Source organism: Lepus europaeus, chromosome 3, assembly GCF_033115175.1.
Source record: "Lepus europaeus isolate LE1 chromosome 3, mLepTim1.pri, whole genome shotgun sequence".
NCBI classification, from domain to species: Eukaryota; Metazoa; Chordata; class Mammalia; order Lagomorpha; family Leporidae; genus Lepus; species Lepus europaeus.
Window position 1 is genome coordinate 99,903,506 of NC_084829.1, and position 13,778 is coordinate 99,917,283.

General features: G+C 36.1%; 1 protein-coding gene across 3 annotated transcripts in view; it reads left to right on the top strand.

Annotated features, from left to right (window-relative positions):
* The window catches only part of GRIK2 (glutamate ionotropic receptor kainate type subunit 2), a 727,469-nt gene that overhangs the window by 686,526 nt on the left and 27,165 nt on the right, over positions 1-13,778 (top strand). For all 3 annotated transcript variants that reach the window (XM_062187636.1, XM_062187637.1, XM_062187638.1), the window contains exon 14: positions 10,705-10,930. In XM_062187636.1, coding sequence (XP_062043620.1) covers positions 10,705-10,930 — 226 coding nt within the window. The remainder of the gene's footprint in view (positions 1-10,704; positions 10,931-13,778) is intronic.

A 13,778-nucleotide genomic window follows, 5' to 3' on the forward strand; every position in this document is an offset into this window, starting at 1 on the left:
TTCAGTATTTTGATAAAATAAATACTGCTAAACACTGACACACCAAATCCATGCACTGTAGCATAGAAGGAAAAGTGTCTTTAATGTGTCGCAGAATTAAAGAAAGAAATAAAATAGAAAGGAATCTTTTCTGCTATCCACACTGGCAGATAGTATACAATGAGTGAGAAAATAAGATTATTTTATTTACAAAAATTTAAAAATGCTTTTCATTTCAATGTTTTATCTTTTATATGCTGTTCATGTGATACTCTGAGACAGAACTTAATGTACTTGCCTGGTGTTGTCTTTTTCAATTAATATATACAACATAACTGTAAAAATATGCTTTGAATTTTTTTTATTTTTGCCAGAGAAATTATTTTATATGACTAAAATTCCTCCAGAAAATTATAATGCTTTGATTTTATCTATATTACTTTGTATTTATTTTTTTCTTATCTGTGAAAGAAAGGAGTAGATAAACATGTATTATATGCTTTTCTCCTCTCCTACCTCCACAAATAATTTAATAGTTCTTGTACATGGCTACACTTGATTTGATCAGTTCTCTCTTATGCTCTGATTATTACCTCATCTTTCCTCAGAGAATTATTTTATGATAAGTTAAGCTTACTAGCTGTTTTTCATTTATCTTATTTCTTTTCAGAAACACATTGTTCTGGAAGGTCTTTAGTAGTAAACTTGACAGCAGTAGTGGGCCAGGCTTGTCTCAATTCCTGAAGCTTTCCTGGGATTCTCTGTACTCACTTCTCAAATCACTGTGGCCAGCAGATTTCAGTGGACATTTTGGCTTAAGCACTTAGTCTCTAAGCATGATTTTATTAGATTCTTTGGCAATGATCAGTAGCAACTTCACTAAATGAAATTAACCATTGTTACAGGAGATTGAGCAAGACGTCAGACAAATAGCTCTTACACTATGTCCATAGTTTTTAATTTGTACTGCTACTAGATATGTCATTTTTATAAGTCAGTTTGTAAGCCAATTTCACATTCAATGTACAAATGTTTTAATTACTTCTCACTTAAGTTCATTTTATTCTTTTTTTAAAAATATTTACTTATTTGCTCGAATGGCAGAGTTACGAGACAGAGGGAGAGACAGAAAGAAAGAGTTCACTCCCTAAACAGAGGCAATGGCCACAGCTGGGCAAGACCAATGTTAGGAGCCAGGAGTTTCTTTTAATCTCTCAAGAGATTGTAGATATTCAAGTACTTAGGCCATCTTCTACTGCTTTCCCAGCTTCATCAGCTGTGAGTTGGATTGGAAGTGGAGCAGTGAAGATTTGCACTGTGCCCATATTGGATGCCTGTGCTGCAAGAAGTGTCCTTAACAGATCTGCCACATCACTGGCCCCCATTGTTGTTCTTGATCTTTAACTTGTATAGATTCCATATACTAAGTTTACTCTTCAAGATCTTATTTTTTTTCAATTTAAGAGTATTCAACTTCTGATTTTATTAAAAATAAACTTAGTTCACTCTTCTTTTCTTCTGATGTAGCAGATATTAGAGTGTAACATTACATATATGTTAAATATAAAAATTTTTAAATCAGATGTCAAATGAGTTGAGTTTTATGCTCTCGTCTACTCCACATGAAACCCATATTATTAGGAAATTTGCATTATTTCCCATGATTTATTGGTGTATATAAAATATATTATTATTAAGATATTGCCAAATAAAATTGTGTATAGTTACATGTCAAAATGGTGTTTTGACATATAAGTACATTGCAAAACGATGATCACAATCCAGTTAAATCATAGATTATTTTTTTAAGCAGGCATTTATTTGAAAACAGAATTAAAGGTAGAGAAAGATCTTCTGCTTGTTCACTCCCCAAATGCCTGCAAGTGCCCACTGGGCTTGGTCGAAGTTAGGAGTTTGGGGCTTCTTCTGGGTCTCCCACATGGGTGCAGGGGCCCAAGGACTTGAGTCATCTTCTGCTGCTTTCCCAGGTGCATTAGGAGGGAGCTAGATTGGAAGTGGAGCAGCTGGGACTTCAACCAGCTCCCATGTGGGATGCCTGCACCACAGGCAGTGGTTTTACCTGATACACCACAGTGCCAGCCCCCAGGGATCTATCATTTCATTTTTTCCCTTGTAAGAACATTTAGGATCCACACTCAGCACATTTAAAGCACAACCTTAGAGTAACTAACTGTAGTCACCATGCTAAAGTGAAATGAACTGAGGACAGGACAAACACTACACCATCACTTATCTATGGAATCAAAAGTCAAACTCATGAAAACAGAAAGTAGAATGGTGGTCAGGGGCTAGGGAGTAAGGAAGACATCTGTTAGCCAAAAGGATTCTGCATTATTCCATTATTCCTTGTCCTTTCTCTGACATTTTAAATCACTCATTTCTTTTGAAATATTCCCTCATTGGAATTTAAAATGCACAAATTGTCTCAGCTTTTGAAAATGATACTTAAGGCCAGCACAATGGCTCAATAGGCTAATCCTTCGCCTGCGGCGCCGGCATACCGGGTTCTAGTCCCGGTCGGAGCGCTGGAATCTGTCCCGGTTGCCCCTCTTCCAGGCCATCTCTCTGCTGTGGCCTGGGAGTGCAGTGGAGGATGGCCCAAGTGCTTGGGCCCTGCACCCCATGGGAGACCAGGAGAAGCACCTGGCTCCTGCCTTCGGATCAGTGCGGTGTGCCAGCCACAGTGTGCCAGCCGCGGCGGCCATTGGAGGGTGAACAAACGGCTAAGGAAGACCTTTCTCTCTGTCTCTCTCTCACTGTCCACTCTGCCTGTCAAAAAAAAAAAAAAGATACTTAAGCCAAAATAGTCCTTTGTTTATTACCCTGGATCTGGCTGCTTCTGAGACTAGTTTTAAATTTCTTTTTCCATTACTAGCTTAAATTTACTTTCCCCAAATCTTTCATTAATTCTCTTTGATGCAATGTTTATTCCATTTTTTTTTAAGAATCAGCTCTTCATTCCACTGATATTTTGTGCTTTTCTTGGTTTCAATTTTGTTTATTTTGCCTCTAATTTTAATTATGTCTTTCTTCCTTCTAATTTTGGGTTTGGTTTGTTGTTTTTCTAGTTTCTTGAAATTCACTGATAGCTGATTTATTTGGTACTTTACAATTTCTTCATGTAGGCATCAAATGCTATAAACTTCCCTCTTAACATTGCTTTTGCTGTATCCCTTAATTTTGACATAATATATTGTCCTATTCATTTGTTTGCAAATTTTTTTGATTACCTCTATCATCCACTGTTCATTCAGGAGCATGTTCTTCAGTATCCATGTGTTTGCATATGATCTAGAGATTGTTGAGTTGTTGATTTCCAGATCTATTCCATTGTTGTCAGAAAAGATGCATAGTATGATTTCAGTTTTTTTTGACATGCTTTACAGCCTAACATATGATCTATCCTAGAGAAAGTTCCATGCACTGATGAGAAGAAAGTATATTCTGCAACTGTGGGGTAAAAAGTTCTGTAGATATCAGTTAGGCTCATTTGGTTCATAGTGTTGATTAGCTCTGTTGTTTCTTTATTGATTTTATGTCTAGTTGATCTGTCCATGTTAAGTCCCCCATTACTAATGTATTGGAGTCTATGTCTCCCTTTAGATCCATTACACTTCTTTTAAATAGCCAGCCACCCTGTAATTGGGTGCATATACAATTATTATAGGCATATCTTACTGTTGAATTGATCCCTTTATATTACATAGTTTTGTGTTAAAGTCTATTTTGTCTGACATTAGGATGGCTACAGCTGCCTGTTTTTACTTTCTGTTAGCATGGCTATCTTTTTCCATCCTTTTCACTTTCAGTCTGCATATATCTTTGTTGGTGACATGTTTCTTGTAGGCAGCAAATAGATGGGTCTTGTTTTTTAATCCATTCAGCCAGTCTGTATATTTTAACTGGAGAGTTGAGACCATTTACATTCAAGGTGACTACTGATAAGTAACTACTTGACCCTGATATTTTCCATAAAAGTTCCAATTGTTTTCTTTGGATTTCCTTTGTACTTTTATTGGGATATTTTCCACCTTCATATTCTTTCATAATGATGACTATGTTTCTGGGTGTAGCACATCCATAAGCATCTTTTGCAAGCCTGAAGGGTTTTTAAGACTGATGTGAGAGCCTTTAAGGGTGGGAAGTTTTTAAGAGCTAGTGGAGTTAGTAGGTAAAGTTGTTGCCTGCAATTCTGGCATGCAATTTGGGAGCAGGTTCAAGTCCTGGGTGCTCCACTTCTCATCCAGCTTCCTGTTAATGGCCAGAGAAAAGTAGCAGATGATAGCCCAAGTGCTTGGGCCTTTGCCACTCAAGTGGGAGACTGGGATGAAGTTGGTTTTAGCCTGGAATAACCCTGGCCTTTGTGGCTATCTGGGGAATGAATAAGCAGATGAAAGAGCTCTGTCTCTCTCTGTCTCTCCCTGTCTCTCCCTCTCTCTCTGTAACTCTTTCAAAAATACATAATATCTCTTTTTTTTTTTAAATAAGATCTAGGTGGGGGTGGTGGATCACAACAGTTTATTGGCCTACTTCAAAGGAAAAATTATATTTTCTTATATCTTCATGACAGGACTTAGTTTTGTAACCTGAACAAGGTACTTAGTGAAGTTAGTCTCCTGTATTTTCCCACTAAGAGGTAGAGGTAGTTTCTTCCTAAATAATTATATTACAGAGGGATGGCTCTTTTATTATATGCCTAACAAAGAAACATCCTTTACTCACTTGTTCACTGTAGTTCCTTGAGGTACTGTTTCCTACCTTCTGTTCTTTATTTATTTATTTTTTAAATATTATTATTCTATTTGGAATATTTTATTAAAGATGCCTTCCATTAATTCACTTAAGGTTTTCTTTTTTTTAAAGATTTATTTGTTTATTTGAAAGGCAGAGTTACAGAGAGGCAGAAGCAGAGAGAGAAAGGTAGAGAGAGAGAGAGAGAGAGAGAGGAGAGAGTCTTCCATTCCACTGGTTCACTCCCTAGATGGCCACAATGGCTGGAGCTGCGCTGATCTGGAGCCAGGAGCCAGGGACTTCTTCCACGTCTTCCACATGGGTACAGGGGCCCAAGGACTTGGGCCATCTTCCACTGCATTCCCCATGGAATCCATAGCAGAGAGCGGGGTCAGCAATGGAGCAGCTGGGACTTGATCCAGCACCCACTGGGGATGCCTGCATGGCAGGCAGTGGCATTATCTGCGATTGCCACAATGTTGGCCTCAAGGTTTTCATTTTTGATGTCAGATTTTTAGTATGCATTTTTTCTCTGAATATACAATCTTTCAAGAGAATGCAGCTAGGTAATTTTGCAATTTGTGCTTTATCCCTGAGGACACTTCTGTCATTTTTTGTTAGTCTTTATATTTTGTGTAAAAGACTCTCCTGAAATACCTGCTTATCCTTGACTGTTTGATCATATTTACTATATTATAAAGGACCCTCTCCAAGCTCTGGATGCTTACTCTACCGTAACCCTAATGATATCTTTTTTTTAAAATATAGTTAATACACTTAATTTTTTTCCTGCTAAAGTATAGGTTTTCAATATAATTTTATAATTGAAATAGGGATCCCTCCATCTTGTTGCAAATGACTGGGTTTCATTGTTTTTGACTGCTGTATAGTATTCTATAGAGTACAGGTCCCATAATTTCTTTATCCAGTCTACTGTTGATGGGCATTTAGGTTGGTTTCAGGTCTTAGCTATTGTGAATTGAGCTTCAATAAACATTAAGGTGCAGACGGCTTTTTTGTTGGCCAAATTAATTTCCTTTGGGTAAATTCCAAGGAGTGGGATGGCTGGGTTGTATGGTAGGGTTATGTTCAGGTTTCTGAGGAATCTCCAGGCTGACTTCCATAGTGGCTTAACCAGTTTGCATTCCCACCAACAGTGGGTTAGTGTCCCTTTTTCCCCACATCCTCTCCAGCATCTATTGTTGGTAGATTTCTGAATGTGAGCCATTCTAACCGGGGTGAGGTGAAACCTCATTGTGGTTTAGCTTTGCATTTCCCTGATTGCTAGTGATCTTGAACATTTTTCCATGTGTCTGTTGGCCATTTGGATTTCCTCTTTTGAAAAACGTCTATTGAGGTCTTTGGCCCATCTCTTAAGTGGGTTGTTTGTTTTGATGTTGTGGAGTTTCTTGATTTCTTTGTAGATTCTGGTTATCAACCCTTTATCTGTTGCATAGTTTGCAAATATTTTTCCCATTCTGTCGGTTACCTTTTCACTTTCTTGACTGTTTCTTTTGAAGAAAAGAAACTTCTCAATTTGATGCAATCCCAATAGTTAATTTTGGTTTTGACTGCCTGTGCTTCTGGGGTCTTTTCCAAGAAGTCTTTGGCGGTACCTATATCTTGCAGGGTTTCTCCAATGCTCTCTAATAATTTGATGGTGTTGGGTCGTAGATTTAAGTCTTTAATCCATGTTGAATGAATTTTTGTGTAAGGTGAAAGGTATGCGTCTTGCTTCCTACTTCTGCACATGGAAATCCAATTTTCCCAGCACCATTTACTGAATAGTCTGTCCTTGCTCCAGGGATTGGTTTTGGATCCTTGATCAAATATGAGTTGGCTGTAGATGTTTGGATTGATTTCTGGTGTCTCTATTCTGTTCCATTGGTCTATCCATCTATTTCTGTACCAGTACCATGCTGTTTTGATAACAACTTCCCTGTAGTATGTCCTGAAATCTGGTATTGTGATGCCTCTGGGTTTGTTTTTGTTGTACAAGATTGCTTTAGCTATTCGAGGTCTCCTGTGTCTCCATATGAATTTAAGCATCATTTTTTCCAGATCTGAGAAGAAGGTCTTCTCAGATTGGTATTGCATTGAATGTATAAATTGCTTTTGGGAGAATGGACATTTTGATGATATTGATTCTTCCAATCCATGAGCATGGAAGATTTTTCAATTTTTTGGTATCCTCTTCTATTTCTTTCTTTAAGGTTTTGTAGTTTTCATCGTAGAGATCTTTAACATCCTTGGTTAAGTTTATTCCAAGGTATTTGTTTGTTTTTGTAGCTATTGTGAATGGGATTGATCTTAGAAGATCTTTCTCAGCAGTGGCAATGCCTGTGTATACAAAGGCTGTTGATTTTTGTGCACTGATTTTATATCCTGCTACTTTGCCAAACTCTTCTATGAGTTCCAATAGTCTCTTAGTAGAGTTCTTTGGGTCCCCTAAATAAAGAATCATATCGTCTTCAAAGAGGGATAGTTTGAGTTCTTCCTTCCCAATTGGTATCCCTTTAATTTCTTTTTCTTGCCTAATAGCTCTGGCTAAAACTTCCAGAACTATATCAAATATCATATATTCTCCCTAATCGGCGACAACTAACTGAGCACCAAAGGGGAAACCTGTTGAAGTGAATTGGATACTATGAGAAACAGTGACTTGATCAGCTCTTGTCCTGACTGTTGATGTACAATGCAATACTTTATCCCTTTTAGTATTTTTTTTTGTTCTGGTACTATTGTTTGAACTCTGTAATTAACACAAAATTATTCTTAGGTGTTCAAATTTTAACAGAAAAGTGATCCCTGTTAAATATATGAGTGGGGAAAAGAGAGGGAGGAGATGTATAATTTGGGACATGCTCAATCAGACTTGCCCCAAATGGTGGAGTTAGAAAAGTGCCAGGGGATACCATACAATCCCATCAAGGTGCCATGTACCAATGCCATCTCACTAGTACAAGTGATCAATTTCAGTTCACAGTTGATCACACTGATAGGTCTAAGAGTCAAAGAGATCACATAAACAAAACTATTGTCTGTGAATACTAACTGATAGAATCAAAAAGGGAGAGAACGATCCATCATGGGAAGCAGGATACACAGCAGACTCATAGAATGGCAGATGTCCTAAATAGCACTCTGGCCTCAGAATCAGCCCTTAAGGCATTCAGATCTGGCTGAAGAGCCCATGAGAGTATTTTAGGCATGGAAAGCCAAGACACTCTGGGGGGGGGGGGGAAGACCTAAATGAAAGATCTCTGTGAGTGAGATCCCAGAGGAAAGAACGGGGCCATCAAAGAAGGAGGTACCTATCTCTGAAGGGAGGAGAGAACTCCACTTTGACTATGACCCTGTCAGATTAAGATAGAAGTCGGCAAACCCTAAAGGCTTCCATAGCCTTGGCAACTCATGACTAGAGGCTAGGGAGATTACTGACGCCATAAACAGGAGTGTCAAATTGTTAAGTCCACAACAGGAGTCACCGTGTACTTACGTCTTATGTGGGATCTGTCCTTAATGTGTTTTCCAATGTGAAGTAATGCTACAAATAATATTGAAACAGGATTTTTATAGTTTGTGTTTCTGTGTGGGTGCAACTGATGAAATCTTTACTTAATATATACTAAACTGATCTTCCATATATAAAGAGAATTGAAAATGAATTTTGATGTGAATGGAAGGGGAGAAGGAGTGGCTAGGGGAGGGTTGTGGGTGGGAGGTTAGTTATGAGGGGGGGAAGCCATTGTAATCCGTAAGCTGTATTTTGGAAATTTATATTCATTAAATAAATGTTTAAAAAAATTGACAGAGTGACAGAATTTTTAAAGATCTATTTTATTTATTTGAATGGCAGAGTGACAAATGGTGAGGGAGAGATACAGCAAAATGGCTGATCTACTTGTTCATGTGACAGATGGCCACAATAGCCAGGAATGGACAAGGACAAACCTAGGTGTCTGGAATTTTTTAGGGTCTGCTACCTGCATGGCAGTGGCCAAACATTTGGACCATCTTCCTCTGCTATTCCAGAAGTGTTAATAGGGACCTGCGTATGAAGCAGAGCTACTGGGAGTTGAACCAGCGCTCCCTATACAGGATGCTGTCATTGCAGGCTATACCCAAACCCACTGCACCACAACACAAACTCCATAATGGGAAAGTTTTTCTCAGTATTGTTGTGTGAAGCTAGTGACAATAGTGGTAACATATTTTATTATCTTGCACACACAGAAATGAAAACAAGGCTGACGGCGTGGCTCAACAGGCTAATCCTCCGCCTAGCGGCACCAGCACACTGGGTTCTAGTCCCGGTCAGGGCTCCGGATCTGTCCCGGTTGCCCCTCTTCCAGGCCAGTCTCTGCTATGGCTCGGGAGTGCAGTGGAGGATGGCCAAAGTGCTTGGGCCCTGCACCCCATGGGAGACCAGGAGAAGCACCTGGCTCCTGCCTTCGGATCAGTGCGATGAGCTGGTAGCAGCATGCCGGCCATGGTGGCCATTGGAGGGTGAACCAACGGCAAAGGAAGACCTTTCTCTCTTTCTCTGTCTCTCACTGTCCACTCTGCCTGTCAAAAATAAAAAAATATATATAAATAAATAAAAATGAAAACATATTTTAGTTGCAAAAAATGATTGCGTATCTGTTTGTTTGAAAATAGTTTCGACTTTTGATGACAGAGCGAGCAAGAAGATGAATATCTTCCTTGTGCTTATAGCATCAGGTTATTTTTGCATTTTTATAAGAATTAAATGAAGATAAGTTTCACACATGAGCTTTCAATAAACAGATTCTACCTTGCATCTTGGTATATAAATGAATTATATTTTACCAGAGCCTTTTGAGCAACTAATTTACTTTCTTAGCAGTGAAATTCTAGTAAAAATGCTACTGATAATTTTCAATTGTATAAAAAACAAATACCGCATTTTCTCCCTTATATGTTGGAGCTAATTTTTTTTTTTAAAAAATCAAAAACAGAGCAAAAAATTAAAGAAATGCCTGGGTACATCAGTTTTGCTGCAAATACACTGAGTGGTTTGCCAAATTTTGTTTTAAATATTTGTGAAAACATTGCTAAGATTTTTGTACCTCTATAGTTTTAATGATCTACGACTATTTTAGAATTTGCTATATGTGAGTGATTAATGTTTCTAGCACTTGCCCATATTCCTTCTGAGCTATGGGCTTTTATACTTTTTACTTGTTGAGGTTTCATTTACTGGAGCAGTAAGCCTTTGTCTGTAATGCAGATTAAACATATTATCTCAGAAAATAAATAAAAATGAAATAAAATAAAATAAATAAAACATTTATTGATCCAAGGTTAGTAGGCCTGAATTAAAGGTGTCTGGTTGTCTTGTGGTGGTATAAATGAGGGTCTGTGATGACCAGAGGAAATGTAGACATCTTTACTTTTAATCATGTCTCAGTGGAAAGTAGTCATGCTTATTTATAACAAATTCTCCTTATCTCTTCAATCTATACCTCTTGTGAATCCTTGGAAATTAATGTGACATCTCTGTTACGGTGAAACAAGGAAAGCAAACCATATTGCACCTTTTGTGTTCAATGTCTTTTTCAAATTTAATGTTATAGTCATGTTTATAAATATAAACATGAGATGCTCATGTAAGTTATAGGACAAAAAATTCTCCTTATTAGTCTTGTTCATATTTTCATTTATTTTATTCTTTCCTTGCTTTACTAGTTTGTATTGTTGACAATGAAGATGCTCTCAATCTACATATTAAATAAATCAATATTATTCCTGAAAATATGATGAGGAATTTCCATGAGAAACATTTTATGCAGATTTTGGCTTTTTAAATATATTTCCCTACTACTAGTAATATAATTATAAGATGGAATAAGTAAATTAAATGGAATCAATTGTGTCTAAATAGTTGATGGTCCCGTGGAAACTCAGTATTATCTATGTTTTCATCAAAGTGTTTTTTTTTTTTCCCAGAAATCAAAAATCTCCACTTATGACAAAATGTGGGCCTTTATGAGTAGCAGGAGGCAGTCTGTGCTCGTCAAAAGTAATGAAGAAGGAATCCAGCGAGTCCTCACCTCAGATTATGCCTTCTTAATGGAGTCAACAACCATTGAGTTTGTCACCCAGCGGAACTGTAATCTGACACAGATTGGCGGCCTTATAGACTCCAAAGGTTATGGCGTTGGCACTCCCATGGGTAGGTTATATGTCAACCAATTGCTCCTTGTTCATTAACCTTAGCTGTAGTGAAAATAAGAATAAACAATGCTTCCACATATGAATGAGCCATTTGAAATTTTGTTTTTATGGAATGTATTTTGCTATCTTCTGCTGTTGTATAAAATAAGTTAACAACTTGGACTAATATTTCTAAATAAATAAAAAGGAAAATTAATTTATATTAAATTAATCGATAGATGTTTTCAATATTGAAAAACTTACAACACGCCCAAAGAATCTACCCTTCTCAATCGTAAATTTCAAATATTTTATGAATAGAATAATTTATTTTATACTTATAATTTATCTTTTATAATTTTTAAAATTATATTTTATAATTTTCATATATATGACTCATGAAATTGTATTCAATTTACACATTTAACTAAGATAATGAGCGACAATTCATTTGCATGATATTTGTCTTGTTTTATTTAAAAGAAGATAAAATTAACCAACTAAATATGTAGACATATTTAGACTATTTACTTCCCAGCATTAGTTATCTTGAATAGCACCTTTTATTCTTATGACAAAAATTTATTTTCTATCATAAAATGAAATGAAACACAGATAACCTCCAAAAAAAGGCCAATAAGCAGAAATTTGATTTTATGTATATAAATGTATAATTATACATAAACTATTTATGTTTCTATGCCATGAATAAATGAATAAATAAATGCATATATTTAGTATATATGTATATGTACTGGGTGGTTTAGTGGTTCCACAAAGTTGTCCTTATCCTAATCCCCAAAATCTCTGAATATCTACCTTATGTAGTTAAAGAAATGATGTCAAGAGTGGAAGAGTTTTGAAAATGATGCTTGTTGGTGTTGAAGATAGAGGAAAAAAGTAAAGAAATGTAGGTGATCATTGTAAGTTCAGAGAGGTAAGGAATTAGGTTCGTTCCTAGAGAACATAGAAGGCAATGCAGCATTTTAGAGACATCAATATTAGGAATTCTGACATCTGGAACTGTCAGATAATCAACTGTTGCTTCCTATCACTAAGTTTAATTTATTACACTAGCAATATGAAACTTTACAAAGGAAAACATCAGTGGTCAGAATTTATTTTGAAATAAATGAGAAAACAATTCTTGGATTGTTGTAGTAGTTAAGAAAACAACACTATCCAGATTAAACTTCTGCAAATTTGTCCATGACTTAGCCAAAACTGAAGAGTAGATATTCATGACAGTTTTGTCATGCATCTCTTTTATAATTGTACTTATTTCAATTTTGAAAATTTATTTTAGAAAATCAACAGATATGCAATATTAGAAAATAATAAACAAATTCATAATAATTTATTCCATAATAAACTCCAGAATTTTTCAATACTATTCATATTTTTGTTACTTTGGGATCATTTCTAGCAACTGTCAAATATTGATATCCAAGAAAATTCTGCCATAATAACTTTACAATAATATTCAACATTAAATTTTATTATATTTGGTAAAATCATCTGGACTTCATTATTGCTCAAAATAGTTTGAAATAGTTTTCAGAGATGTCAAAACCATAACTCTTGTATTAATACATATTCATGCTTTTATATATATAGATTCAAACTAACCAATGATTTCAAAGTCATTTTATAAATTAAAAAAAAAAAACAGAAATTTGACCTTTCTTTAAAAAAAGATTTATTTTTATTTGAATGGTAGGGTTATAGAGAGGGATCAACAGAGAGAGGGAGCCACTCTCCATTAATTCACTCCCCAAATGGCCCTACTGGGTTAGGGCGAGGCCAAGTTGAAGCGATGAACTTCATCTAGGTTTCCCATATAGGTGGCAAGGGCCCAAGTAATTGGGCCATCTTCCCAGGCACATTAGCAAGAAGCTGGGTGGGAAATGGAGCAACCTGGACACGAACAGGCACCCATATGGGATGCCAACCTTGCAGGCAGCAGAGTAATCTGCTGCACCACAATGCTGTCCCCAATAAGACCTCTTACACCCAAAATATGCCAACATAGCTGAGTCCACATGTAGAGGGGAGGAGATCAACTATATAATGGAAACCTGCTAATTTAATTCCCAAATAGACCATAATGTTTATTGAGAAATAAAAAAAAAATATGTTCTAGATTGATTCTCATAAGAGGTGGTGGTTAAAATTCAACAATACTTGTTTAGAACTTAGATCAATAAAAGATATATTGGAAGAATAATAATCTGTCTTGATCAAGTATTAGACTTGCCACTGCATAGTGATAATTGATGCTATTATTGTTTTCAAATTCTCCACAGAAAATGAATTCTTTTCATTCCCCCACCCAGGAAAATGCTCTCAAAATTTTGTCCTTGTTATGCCAATGTTATATATAAATTTAAAAATCTTATACTTGATTTACTACTTAATATACATAAAATTATTGCATTTACATAATTATAGTTTGAGGAACATGTTTTTCCAAAATAGATTAAACCATATGTACATTACCAGTAAGGTAGGGCTTTATTACCCTAGATTCATGTTGACAGAATGCTCAAACCATGACATTCTGAATAGTTAAGTCTTCCCCATGATAAGAAATAGAAAATGAGTCCAGAGAACTCATGAATTACTCTACCCTATATACAGGTAGAAGAATAATGAATTACTCTACCCTATATACAGGATGTGTAATGCATGAATTATTTTGTCTTGTTAGTATATTCTTTTGTGAAAAGATCATTTATACTTGAGAATGATAATGTGATACTAGTATCATCGTGTTGCATTCTACACACAGATATTCTGGAGTTAACCTTGTCAATTATTGTCTGTCCTCTTGCGTAAGTTCCTTGAACTTTATGACCTCTAAGTTT